This window comes from Macrotis lagotis, chromosome 7, assembly GCF_037893015.1.
Source record: "Macrotis lagotis isolate mMagLag1 chromosome 7, bilby.v1.9.chrom.fasta, whole genome shotgun sequence".
Lineage (NCBI taxonomy): Eukaryota > Metazoa > Chordata > Mammalia > Peramelemorphia > Peramelidae > Macrotis > Macrotis lagotis.
The window spans coordinates 143,801,307-143,816,115 of NC_133664.1; the positions used below are offsets into that span (position 1 = coordinate 143,801,307).

At 34.6% G+C, this 14,809-nt stretch overlaps 1 protein-coding gene across 4 annotated transcripts in view; it reads right to left on the reverse strand.

Annotated features, from left to right (window-relative positions):
- Positions 1–14,809, reverse strand: part of LOC141493044 (uncharacterized) — an 89,051-nt gene that overhangs the window by 35,966 nt on the left and 38,276 nt on the right. For 3 of the 4 annotated variants that reach the window (XM_074193885.1, XM_074193884.1, XM_074193887.1), the window contains one exon: positions 12,325–12,407. The exons of the other annotated variant lie outside the window; for it this stretch is intronic. In XM_074193885.1, the coding sequence (XP_074049986.1) occupies positions 12,325–12,407 (83 nt within the window). The remainder of the gene's footprint in view (positions 1–12,324; positions 12,408–14,809) is intronic. 4 annotated transcript variants of the gene reach the window in all.

A 14,809-nucleotide genomic window follows, 5' to 3' on the forward strand; every position in this document is an offset into this window, starting at 1 on the left:
TGAATTCATAGCTCCACCAACAATGCATTAGTATTCTAGATTCCCCACATCCCTTCCAGCATTGATCACTGTCTTTCCTGGTCATATTGGCCAATATGAGAGGTGTGAGGTGGTACCTCAGAGATGCTTTAATTTGTATTTCTCTAATCAGTAATGATTTAGAGAAATTTTTCATATGACTATGGATCACTTTGATTTCCTCATCTGTAAGTTGCCTTTGCATATCCTTTGACCATTTGTCAATTGGGGAATGGCTTGGTTTTTTTTTTAAATTTGACTCAGTTCTCTGTATATTTTAGATGTGAGTCCTTTGTCAGAAATACTGGTTATAAAAATTGTTTTCCAATTTACTATATTTCTTTCGATCTTGGTTATGTGATTTTGTTCGTGCAAAAGCCTTTTAATTTAATGTAATCAAATTATGTAGTTTGCTTTGAATGATGTTCTCTATCTCTTCCTTGGTCATAAACTGTTTCCCTTTCCATAGATCTGACAGGTAAACTATTCCTTTTTGCAGGGCAATGGGGTTAAGTGACTTGCCTAAGGTCCCATAACTATGTAAGTATCTGAGTTACAATTCAATCTTTCATCATACATTTTGTGAGCAGGTCCATTTCATTTACATTAGTTATGATCATTGTTATTTGGTATTATTTTTTTTGCTTCCTTGTCTCTTTTCTCTCCCTCACCCTAAAGAACAAACATTGAATACTATCCTTTCTTTGTTTCTTTTCTTTTGAATCCTACTTCATGGTCCATTCTTTACTAAAGAGTTTGTTTTGCTTAGAAATAATCTTTCCCATAGATCTTAAAGTACTAAATTTATTAATTTCTCAAATAATTCCAAGAACGTTTCAGAATCTAATTGGCATAAGCTAGTACTAGTATTGGTTCTAAATGTATATGGAAGACCACCTCCAGTTTTGCCTTTTTATTATTCTTTTTGATGAATAACTCCAAAAGGAACAGGGTAGAACTAGTTTCATATCTTCAGTATCTCCCACAGGGCTACCACCCTTGGATTGACCAATAAGTAGATCTGATTTTCAGGATGGGGCTCCTAGAAATTAGTCAGTTATGCAAATCAAATGTCCTATGTGGAGTCAGCTTCCCTACCTTGACTACACTAAGCAAGGAGATATTGCTTGAATTCCCTTCAAGTTTGGTATTAGGAAGTAAGCTCTGATGAAAAATCTGGCTGGGTCAGTGACTAGCGGCATCATGGATAGATTACATAATGCTTTCAACAGTTCAAGAATGGAAAGTGACTTACCTAAGTCTCACAAATTGTCAACATAAATGTTCTTGAATAGTCATCTAATCTTTTTTTTTAGGTTTTTTTTTTTTTTTGTAAGGCAAACAGGGTTAAGTGGCTTGCCCAAGGCCACACAACTGGGTAATTATTAAGTGTCTGAGACCAGATTTGAACCCAGGTACTCCTGACTCCAGGGCCGGTGCTTTATCCACTACACTACCTCATCTAATCTTTAGAATCATTAAGTTAAATGCATTATAGTGTTACCCATAAGTATATGAAAGAATTTTAACTCCTAGCTCAATATTTCAAAATTATAATTGTGTTACTTACTGTTCATGTACAAACAGCAGGTTGTTGCTAAGTTCACTATAGTTGAATTCCATAGTCTCTACATCCCTGGAATTTAGTCTTAAGGGTTGGAATAAAATGAACCAAAGTAACAACAGTCATGGGAAATCATGGAATGGAAGGAAAGCAAAATTATGTTTCTTGTTCTTGTTTCTTCATTGCTTTCAGTGGTTGACAAGCCATTTTGTCAGTATTTCACAGATGGGATGGAACTACTTTAGGAATGAATGTTTATAAATCTGAAATATAGGGTCTTTTCAAAACTGCTTTTTTTCCCTAAGCTGCTCTTACAGTTAGTGGTACCATAGTAGTGGTACCCATTACGTGGAGCCCCCTAGGGGATTAGGGGAAGATTACTTCAACCACAGGGCAGATCAGCCTCTAAATAAGTGGTGCCCGAAGCAAAAGAGGTCTCCAGTTGCAGCCCCAGTATATGCGGCCTAGTGAGGTAAGACAAATCTTATCATGGGACAAGTACTGGGAGTTTCAGATAAAGAAACTCATACAAGATTATTAGATAAGGCTTTGAAGAAGCAGAGATGTACAGTAGAAATTAGAGACATAAAGAAATATTTGGAAGTTCTTTATAAAACATCTCCCTGGGTCTTAGATAGGATGCCAGAATTTACAGAAGGCTGCAGAACTGCCTCGTTAAACCCAGGAATGCAGGATGCAGTGGCTAAAAGCATGAGGGATCTCCCTGGAGTAGATGCGATGTTAAAACAATTGATAAGAACTAATTGTAATCCTGATTGTAATAAAGCCTTAATAGGGAGTAGGTGGGATGCTTCACTGGCCAGTTTAGGTACTGCTGCCTTTTATGCACAAATCACGGCACAAATCATGGCTCAAGGTTTTCAAAAAAAAAAAAATAGTATAAGATGTTTTAAATGTGGAAAGATTGGACATATAAAAAAGGACTGTAGAAATAAAGGGGGGAGGTCCTCGGCCAATAATTCCCTGTCCAAAGTGCAAAAACCCAGGACACTGAGCAAGTGAATGCCGTTTAAACCTGATGTCGGCCGAACCCCACCGGCCCGGGAAAACAAACGGGGAATGCTAATAATGGAAGAAGAGGTGAGCTCAGGGACAAAGGAATTAAGAAAGAAAACTCAGGAGTTAATCTCTCACAGGGACCATTCTTAATTAATCTCTGTTCCCGAGGAAATTGTTTAATTAGAGCTGATACCACAGCCACTCTTCCTATACAAGAACCAAAAATAGATAGTAATAAATGTTTAGTGGTAAACGCACCAAGTATGGACTATAGTGGTTTACATATCCAGGTTGCTATATTAGAAGGGAATGAAATCTCAGTTTTTAATCCCCTACAAAATCATATAGAGATTGAAGTCAACCAAATAGTAGCACAAGGAATATTATTAGAAAATTCAGGTTTCGCATCAGTAATGGTAATGTTTACAGAAAAAATACAGTCCTCTAGACCTATGATAACCATAAAGGCAAAGGAGTATGTGTGTGTTTACCTAGTATCCTCTTGTTTTTATTTTGTCTTTGTGTAATGTTTAAAGGGACCCTCTAGTGTAAGAGCAGAGGCCCCTCGGATTTTGGGGACCTCTCTATTTCTAAATGCTCTGACTTTATGTGTCTATATGTATTTGCTTTAAAATATAGGCAGAGAAAAACTCTCAGCTGTCTCTCAGGCTTGCTGTTCTCTGTGTTCTGATTGGCCAATATTTCTATTCTCTCTTTTCAAGATTAGATTCTACTATTTTCTCTTATTTTCTATTGTCTCTTTTCTGGTCTGATAGACTAAGAATTTTATTTATCGATTTGGCAAATTATACTTATAAGGAACCTAGAAGAAATTGAAATTGTCCCTAAAATTATACTTTGGACTGGACTTAATTAGCATGTTTAAATAATTAGTGCATATACTACCGTGATATCACAAAATGTGAGGAATCTTCAATACCCAGAACATCATTTATCAGTGAAGATAGAAAACTCATTTAAGTTAAAGCATTGATTGAGAAGTTAGAATAGTACTGATACAGATAAGAAGGATTTGCAAGCTTTTATACTTTGAAAAGGAAAATAATTTAAGGTAATTTTGAATTTGAGTTTGGAATTTATAACATTATTAAGAGAACTATAAAGAAAATCTTGTAATCATAAAAAGGGATTTTAGAAACATCTGGTCTCAAGAAATTTTTATGTATTACAGAGTTTTAGGGAGTAAAGGGAATACACATTAAATTGAAATGTGCTATATATAATTAGTAAACTTTGTATAAGAACAGATTCAGAGAATTTTTTTTAAACTTTAAGATTGTGTTACAATAACAAACAATGAATGAACTGAAGTATCATCCATCCCCTTTGTAAAGATTTGTTATAAGAAAACTGGAGAATACCTTGCCAACAAGGTTATATCTCTCAAGGTTTTTTGGCTCAGAGTGATTGTGAAAAGCTGTGCTCTTCCACCTAGTGCAAGGCCACACAGCTAGGTAATTATTAAGTGTCTGAGGCTAGATTTGAACTCAAGTACTCCTGACTCCAGGGCCAATGTATCCACTGAGCCACCTAGCCACCCCTATCTAGTGTTTCTTAAAGGGAGTATTTTCTACTTAATATTTATTAGTTAAGAAGAAATTATATATGTATCCTATAATCCTGGCATTGGTAAAGGTTTTTACAATGAATTTTTTTAAATTATACACACACACACACACACACACACACATATATATATATATATATATATATATATATATATATATATATATATAACTAAATTGATAGATATTTATGCAGCTAACTTTAAGAGAATGAGATGTCAGTATGGAAACATTATGTTTCATGCAGGTTAAGAATTTAATACTTAGTTTTAAAGAAGCAAAAAAGGTAAACTTAGAAGAAGGCTGTATGAGAGACTGGGAATTTGAAAACAAACAGGGGAAAATTAGACCACATGTGGTACAAGCACTGCCCGTGATCTTATGGGGAAGAGACCTGCTCATGCAAGCAGGACTCACCATCTCTACAGATTTTTCATAGGGGCCACTGAAAGAAAAAAAAAATTAATGCCCTCTAGAATAAAATGGAAGTCACTGTCATTTGATCTCCCATTTCTCCCAGTTTCCATTAAAACAGATAATGATCCAGTATATGTTTTTAGGTCTTTTGAAACCTTTTTTAAGGAATTTAACATTATATATATAACAGGAATACATTATAACCCTATGGCCAGGCTATTGTGGAACGTGCAAACAGGACACTGAAAACCTTTCTTCAAAAACAAAAGAAGGGAAATTTGGGGAATAAATCTAAAGTTAGGATAGACATGGCATGTTATACATACAATTAATAACAATGTATAACTCTGGCCATGAAATACTGCTGCCATCCTCCAGTAAATGGCAATCACAATTCTAAACTAAGCAAACAACTTGTACATGAGGTACATAATGAACAAGCTATGTGAAAGATCAGGATGGAACATGGAAAGGACCTAACAAGGTATTAACAAAAGGGCCAGGTTTTCTTTGTACTTCTACAGATGGAAGTGAACACCGGATTGCTCAAAGAAATGCAAGATCTATCATTGAAGATGATCTCATAAAAGGGGTAAAAGAAAAAACAAGGAGAGTATACCAAGGAGAGTATACTGTTGTGATGCTATCTCAAATGCAGACTAGCATGGTGGAATTCCAAGAGGAAGAAAAGAGATGGGTTTTTTATCCTCAACCACCTTGGGTCTGAGTTGTGGAAGGAGAAAAGACCCCTAAATCTTTCACAAATAGTTCAATCATTATTTGAACGTGATCCATTTTACAATCACACTAATCCGCCTGTTTGATTTGATTTTACTGGATTATCAGCAAAATCTCCCCTCTGTTTCTTCAAAATACTTGCATGTGTATTCCAGTAGTTCTGGTGACTATCATCTAACAGAGATACCCAATGGCATTATTCCTTTCCCACAAACAAGCCACCTGCTATAATAGATTATCATGGATTCCTTGCTCCATTATATATGGGTAGATGGGGAAAAAACTTTAGGAGAAAGCTGGAAAACAGTTATGATTATGGGACTAAGCAACATCACATGAAGAGATACTTCCAACAGAATCACTTCACATGAGACATTGATGGGGAGGGCTTGTCTGGGGAACAATTATGCCTTTATGTATGGATCTACTGTAAATATATCAGTAATGGATGGTTATTACAATGTATCCTGTATAAATTGTAGTGTAACAGAATGTATTGGTAGTAAAACCCTAGGAACAATATTTATCATTACTAGGCCAAGACATGTGATGATACCCGTAAAAGCTCAGAGTTGGGATCAAAGTAGGGCTGATCATGTGTTTTCTGAAATAGAAAAAAGGAATTTCTCAACATCTTATAGTAATAAAAGAAAAAAAGATGTATTTCATGTGTTATTCTAGGAATATCTTTATTTATATCTATTATTACTTCATCACCTTCTCTAGCAATGTCTATAAGCATTGTAAAGAATGTAATAGTATAGGATCAATTTCTAGAAGAGTTAGCTAAGAATGGTTATTTGGGATTCAAGCAAAAGCAAATTATAGATGAGGAATTTTATAAAGCCATCAAAGCATTAAGGGATACTATTGAGAATTTTGGGGATAAAGTAGATATGATAGAATAGAAGTCTAGTTGGCATATGATTATCTTTTTGCTTGACAAAATTACAATATAATGAGTCTCATCACTCATGGGAAAGAATTAAGAATCAACTTAATGGAATTATAGATAATGGTAATATTTCTATGCAAATTGAAGATTTATATGATTAAGCATAACAAATTAATGGTGCTTCTAAACAAGATCTTTTACCAGATAAGACAGCTCAAAAAATAATTGATTATTTTAGTCATTTATTTTTTCCTTCTTGGGGACAGCACACCTTATACACCATTGCTACCACTATAGGAGCAACCACTCTGATGCTAAATATACTATCATTTCTTGCTCAATTTGTGTGGTCTGCTTTGCAGAATAATTTTGATCAGATGAAGGCCCAATTATGGAAAAATAAAAAGGGGGGAGTTGTTAGGGATCCTTTAGGACCACAGTTGTGAAATGACAAAGACCCTCCTGGCCTCTTGTTGTTTTGCAAACATACTAGCACAGTTTCTCAGGAGACCAACATGACCCAAACCTCTTTGCTTTTCCATAAGATCAGCACGATCCAGCTCCTCTGTATCTCCTGACACTGATCAAGAATTGCATTAAAGCAAGAGCAATATGCATAAGAATGTGTAATTGTTTAACCAATGTGTAATGATCAAACCAATGTGTAATCTTTAATATGATTGGTGCTTAAGTTGGTAGCATGAGTTGCCTATAAGTACGGAAGTAGACTGGGATATAAGCTGCTGTGTGACGCTAATAAAATTTGGAGTGCTTTACCATCTCTGCCTCCTGTCTTATTCACTGCAAGCTGAGAATAGTCCTCTGCTAGCCAGAGAACTCAAGTAGCTGGTGCACCATACAATAGTGGTCCTCGATTGTCTGACATGAAGCTGGCATCACCAGATGTGAACTTAATGAAAACACATTGTAGAAAAGTAGCCTATTTACCAGAGTTAATTCATCCCAAATAGATGTGGTCAAATTCTTCAAAAAACCAGATCTATCAGAATATAGCATGGTATTCCTGACAAATTCAGACTCAGCATCCAAAAATACCTAGTATAAATCATGGTTCACTAAACCCTGTGGATTCCATCTCCACCATATCTTTATTTCTGCTCTCTCCTTTTCACTCCCATTAGCACTTGTCAAGTTCTTTACCTCTCATTGAAAATTTGAGTTATTCCAATACTTGCCTATTCAGAAAACAAAGTGACCTACCAGGTTCCTAAAATTTACTCACTAGTCTGATATTCAAGGTCTTCTGTGACCTAGTTCCCAGCTACATTTTTTTTACATATAAGTTCTTTTTTTCTCAATTACATGAAAACAAATATTTTCTTTTTTTTAAAAATAATTTTGAGTTCAAAATTCTCTCTCCCTTCCTTTTCTCCAGCCTTCTTGAAAAGGCAAGCAAATTGTTATATATCACATGCCAGGCTTTGAGTCAGAGAGACAAGAGTTCAAAACTGGTCTCAGATACTTTACTAGTTTTGTGACCCTCAACAAGTCACTTTTAACCTATTCACCTCAGTTTCCTCATCTGTAAAATAAGAAACAGCAAAGTGCTGCAAGTATCTTTGCTAAAAAAATCCCAAATGAGGTCACAAAGAGTCAGACAAAATTGAAACTGCCAAACAATAATACATGTACAGTCATGCAAAACATTTCCATATTAGCCAAGTCACCCAACTTACTTTTTAAACCACCATCTTCTCACATTTATTTTACCCGGGCTGATGCAACATACTATACTTGGTGAATATGTTCCAAACTCTCTCAACTTTTTGCTTTTGCTCATGTCACACACACACACACACACACACACACACACACACACACAGAAACTTCTTTATTCTCTATAAATAACCTCCAGTTTTCTCTATTTCCACCTACTGAAATCTCATCCATCCTCCAAGGTTCAGCTAAGATGTCAGCTTCTTCCACAAAGCCTTTCCCTTATCCTCTCACAGCCAGAAGTGGTCTCTACTTTTCCAGAACAACAATGGCACTTACATTATCATTTTAAAATATTTATATTGCATTCTAGCTCATATTATTTTCTTAAAAATCTTAAGCCCCTTACTGGATTGAAAGATTTTTGGAGGAAAAGATTATTCCTTACTGAATGTTGTATCTCCCACCATGTTTTCCACACAGTAACTCAATCAGTGTTTATTTAATACCATGATTTCCAAAGAGGAGTGACCTTACACCTCAATGTGTGCCTTTCATCTCCTGTTGTTCCTGCCCCCTGAAGGAAGACAGGGGTCTGATTGCCACTTTCATCTCCACAGTATGACTTCCATCTCCCCCTGCAGATGCCACTTTCATCTAGGACTATGTACTGCTCAATTGATCTCCAGTTTCCAATATAAAAAAGAGCTGATTATTTTCAATCTCCTAATCTGAGAAAGGTGAAAGAGGAAAATTGGTGAAGAGTAGAATTTCCATCTTCTGCTCTGTGGGCTCAATTTCCATCTCCTGTGTCATCTCCTGGATAATCTACAGTATTTTGAGGGAAGAGGAAATAGGAAATAAGGACCAAAACAGGGGCAATACCATTTGCTTGTGCTGGTTGTCATGCCTTCTATGGCATCCTGCATGTGCCTTTCTCCTCTGAAAAAGGACAGTCACCTTCCAATTAATGATGAAATATTCATATTTGTTCATACCACATCCTAGTGATTCTAAAGCCCCATGCTTCACCTCACTTCATCCTTCACCACCTGATTTCTTATTACCATATATGAGTTATTTGTCTATATGTCTCTTTCTGTGTGTGTGTGTGTGTGTGTGTGTGTATGTATGTATGTATGTATGTGTGCTTAATTATAGTTGTCCTGGGGGGAAGTGGGAGGAAAAAATTTAAGTAAGCAGTATGCAACAAAGAACAGAAGAAAATCTACTAGGAAACAAAGAAAAGATGTATAATTTTGAACACAAGGTGTATTATTTATTAAACAGGCTTTCTCAAAATAGAAATTTGCTGTTTTGTATTTTGAATCCTCTTATGTTTTGTTATGTATGAATGTTTTTTATTTTGTAAAATAAAAAATAGCCTTAAAAAAAGAAAATCCAACTTTCTGCACTAGACCTTTCACAATCCTTTTTTTGATATTGAGACAATGTGGTTAAGTGACTTGTCCAAGGGTACACAATTAATAAGAAGTATCAAGTGTCTGAGACTAGATTTGAATGCAGGTCCTCCTGACTCCAGGGCTGGTGGCTCTATCCAGTGCACCACCTAGTTGCCCCCATCCTTAATTCTAGTGTCTTCCCTCTATGATTTTCAAATGTTTGTTTGTATGTATTTGTTTCTCTGTTTTCTTCCTAATTAGACTGAGCTCCTAAAGGACAGGGACTGTCTTTTTGCCTCTCCTTGTATCCCTAGGACTTAACACAGTGTCTGCCACTATGTAGGCATTTAATAAATGTGTAGACATTTAATAAATATTTATTGGCTAACTGATTGAAACAAACATTATTATATTCCAGTGGTCAAATGCTAGTCAATTTTTACATTTTTCTCTCCAAGAATTGCAAAGAGGAAAAAGCCAGATGGAAATAATTTCTTTATACTTTCACTGTATCATCAATCTACATCTAAAAATGTTGGTATTAAGTCCAGTTCAGTATCAAGCCTATCTGGTAGAGACCAATTCAGAAAAAAATAAACACTCTCATATCAACGGGGGAAAAAAAGAATTTTAGAATAGAACTAAACTTTATTTTTCAAGTAAAATAACGTGTTATAAAGGTGAACATAAGGTACATTACAGAAATGAGAAAGAGGCTTATTAAAGAAACAAAATTTCAGATTTTTTTTATCATAGCAACAGAATATTGATGCCTAAATATACAAACATGACTATTTAAAATAAAAATAAAAAGTCTTCATGGCTAAGCAAATAAAATATTGTAGTTGGCACACTTTCAGGGAAGGTTCTATGGTCAAAATGATGTTTGCAGTTTGAAGATGTATCATTTATGCTGATGCTTTAGCACACACACACACACACACACACACATATATATATATATACATGATAATTTAGGCATTTAGCATTCATTTCAAAGAGTAATAGAAAGATAAAAAGAAAGATCAAAGAAAAGACAGCTGTTCAATTTACTGAGGGATTTTATAGTTTGCATAGCTTAAGTGAATCTTTTCTTTTGAATAAATGTTTATGGTAATTCTGGTAATAAGTTGTATTAAAAATCTCTATTCTTACAATAGCAGACACTTTTATTGTCAAATATTTTTGTTGCTTTCCTTTGCAGCCAGGAGAATCATGCAAAAACTTGGTGTCATATTAAGCTAAAAATCTAAAAATTGTTTTTTATTTACAAAAACCAATCAAACAAAAGCAAGATACATTTGAATAATTTTCTGTACCTTTTTCCTGGTTCTTTATAATCACAAAAGAGAACTCTAAAGCTTGCATTTATTTGAATAGTTGTCTTATTTAATTGATTAGATCATGCTGAAAGATAGCTTGCAACATCTGTGTGTTTGTTTATGTATGTGTTTACAATTTAGGTAATGGTGCAACAATATGGTATAGCAGATAGATAGAGACCTTAGAATCAGAAAGACCTGGGTTGAAGTCCTATATCTGACTCAGAATAGCTTTGTGATCTTGAGCTTGTCACTTAACCCCTGAACCCCAGGGAGTTCTCTAAGACAGTAAGTTGTAGAAGAGTTGCATTGGTACAGGACATTTTCTCACCCAGAGTCTCCTTCAGTAGTAGAAGCATAGGTCTAAGACCATCCACCTAAACCCCCACATATGTATACACATATGCATTTAAAGGCATAAACATGTACATGGCATATTATAAATTATGCATCAGGATAAACCAGAAGCTGGTAAAAAAATGAATGACCCAATAAAATTATTTTTTTAAAGTAGACAACACTTTCTAGTGAAGTAAATTGTGGTAGGAAAGAATAATGATTGTATTTAATCTGGTTTTTTGTTTTTTCTGAGGCTGGTAAATTTTTTAATAATGGTTCATTTGATTTAAACCTGGTACCAACCAATGGGCTTAATTCCCCCCTTCCAATTATGTAAAGTCTAGAACTCCTTTACTTTGACAATTTTGAAAGATTGCAGTTTTATAAATCATCCCTCCATTGACAGAGGTCACAAATCTTTTTTTTTGCAAGGTAATGGGATTAAGTGACTTGCCCAAGGTCACACAGCTGGGCAATTATTATAAAGTGCCTGAGGCTGGATTTGAACTGGGGTCCTTCTGACTCCAGGGCTGGTACTCTATCCATTGCTCCACCTAGCTGCCCCAGTCACAACTCTTCTAACCCTTTTTATTTGTTTTGATTTTTAGTTATAGTTTCCTATAAATTCTCCATAAAAAAATTATCCTCAATGTACAAGAGACCTTCCTCTAAATACTTTCCAATTATAGAAACCAATGCATCTTGTGGAGTGATCATTTAATTTTTTTTCTTGTTACATAGAAAAAAACCTAGTTGTTTTATGGCCATTTATAGAATCAATACTTCTTGTACAAAATTTGCAGTTCCCATCAAAGAAAAATCACATGTAATCTCAAAATGATAATGATCTAATCCTTATAGTGGAGGGTCTTAGAAACATTCACAGGTGGTTTAAATATATCATTTTAATAGCATACATGATAGGTTGAGCTTTATCAAGGGACCATGGAGTTAGCCTAGCAGACAGAGGCAAGATCTTAAATTCCACATGCTCCTTTTCCTATTGATTATAGACAATACAACCTGAGTAAGAGAATACCTTATTTTATTTATTTATCTATCTATCTATTTATTTATTTATTAGTTTTTGCAAGGCAATGAATGGGGTTAAGTGGCTTGCCCAAGGCCACATGGCTTGGTAATTATTAAGTGTCTGTCTGAGGCTGGATTTGAACTCAGGTACTTCTGACTCCAAGGCCAGTGCTCTATCTACTGTGCCACCTAGTCACCCCTGCAAATACCTTATTTCTTAATCATTCTTAATGGAAGGGGGGGAAATAAATCGATCTCACAACAGAAAAGGGAAATAAAGGTAGTTTTTTTTCTTAACTGTTTCAGTACTCACTTTTCGTAGAACTCTGCCATTTTAGGACTCTTAAAGTTAGTTACATCAAAGAAAAGTATGCTCTTCTGGCATATTTTATAAGCCTGTTTTTAAAAAAAAGAGTCAAAACTTTAATAGCTGTGATAAGGTGAACAGTGAATGTTTCCTTTAGTGTTGTTAAAATGTAATGATAAATGAGTGAACAAAGATGTTAGTGAAATTTTAATCTCAAAAAGCAGTACTGATTTTAGTAATGAGTTTGTTTATGGTTATTAATTATACACTAATTGTTGCATAGAGTATCTCTGAAGTGCAAAACGTAGTTTTACAATTTATGAACATTCTAGCAAATTAATTTCAAATAGTTAAATGGTAATTTAAACATTCAGTAATTAGACTATTATAAGGTAGAGATTTTATCACTGTCTTGCTGCTTTACAAGACATATTGTTCAGATAGTCACATTTTAAAAAAAGTTACATATAGCTTCTCTTCTCCAAAAGGAAAAAAGGTTTTCTACTTGTAAATCAAATGAAGTAAAATAAACTGCTTTAATTTTTGAAGGCAAGTATCTCAACATATTTAGACTTGAGGTTAAGACAAACTAAGAATAGGGAGGAATGAATGTAACAGTTTTCCTTGATATCCAGTCCATCTCTAAGATGATATGAATTGCCATACTTCCCCTAGCTTGCATTTTTCGTCTAACTTTTTGTAAATTATTATTAAAACTTGGATAGCAATTTCTCAGCATGCCTACTACCCTGAATGATGAAATTACCATTCAGGAATATCAATAATTTAAAAGATGTTGTGGTTTTAATAGAATGAAATTTCTAATAGTTGTCCAGATATTTGTAGTTCTCTATATTATTATATATTCTTTCTGTCCTAATCTTATCATCTGCATTAGCAAAATATAATTTATATTTTTACCTGGCCAGGCAATCTTTAGCATATTCCTACAATTATATAATTTGTGATTCTGACTTTTTTTTTTGCAAAGCAAATGGGGTTAAGTGGGCTTGCCCAAGGCCACACAGCTAGGTAATTACTAAGTGTCTGAGGTCAGATTTGAACTCAGGTACTCCTGACTCCAGGGCCGGTGCTCTATCCACTGGTTCTGACTTTTTTTAGAAAAATAATTCATCATGTTGTTCCACATTTTGCGTCTTTTTCTGAGGCAATGGGGTTAAGTTACTTGCCCAAGGTCACATGGGTAGTAAACAGAAATTGTCTGAGGCCATATTTGAACTCAGGTCCTCCTGACTTCAGGGCTGGTGCTTTATCTTCTGTGCTGTCTAGCTGCCTTCTGTTCTAGTTTTGAGTTCATGAATTTCTACTTGGTGTAAATTTTCTTAACTATTAAAAACCATCAGAGTTTAAATTCTATAAGAGAGTAAATGTATTGTATTCATCATTCAGTCATGTGGACTATAAAGGGCCAAAGTTTTCCATAGTGCAGCAAATCTTAATTTGTTTAATGGAAGAGAACCAAAGGGACAAGGGAAGGTCCTAAGGTCAAGGCCTTTGCTTCTACTATCTCAGAAAACCCCAAAAGACAAAGGTTAGAGGTAGGAAGCAGAACTAAGATCTTATGAATATAGGTTAGAAGTTCAGGGGCATCAAGATTCTGAGGGATAGATGTAGTAGCTATTGTCAAAAGTCAGCAAATGTGTTTGAACAGTTGTATCTGAAAATAGGGTACAGTTGATTCAAAACAAATACTTTAGAATTCGACTTGATGTCTTCATGAAGCCCTCTGCAACTCTTGATCCCTAGTTTAGGGAAAGTTCTATTTCCTTTGTGTTTTTCTTTGGATTTTAACTATTGGAAGACCCAGATATGTTTTTTTTTTTTTTAAATTAGAACCACTGTATTTGAAGCCAGATGTCTGGAGGTAAAATCCAGGCTAAGTTACTTGCTACTTATGTAGTAGCTTGTAGTAAATACCTTTACAAATCATTTCTTCTCTCTGGGACTCAGTTTCCTCATTTGTAAAATGAAGGGGATATTTTAGATGATTTAAAAGTTCTATGCAGTTCTAAATCCTCTGAGTTTATACTGCTGTGGAAATTATACTGTGGACAGCTACATGTACAATGTAGATCAATAAATCATTGTCAGTTGATTTTTTTAAAATTATGATTTCTAAGCAAGATGTATTGCTTTCTGTCATATACTAATCTAATTATGTGTCACCTCTCACCAACTCAGTGATAACTATGAGGTTATATTTATGAAATTTTTTCAAAATTTTAATATTGTGTTTATAACAGATTATGTGCATTGGTATACAGATATCTGAGTCTATAAGAATTGTTTTTAACTCTCTACCGAATTATTTTCTTGTGTAAATTACTGGGTCTTTATTCTATCAATCAAACAACAAGCATTTAAAATGACAAAAATGAAATATATCTGTTCTCAAGGAATTTAACATTGAATTAGGGAATAAAAATGTACACAGGTAAGTACATACAAAATAAACACATGGCATATTTGA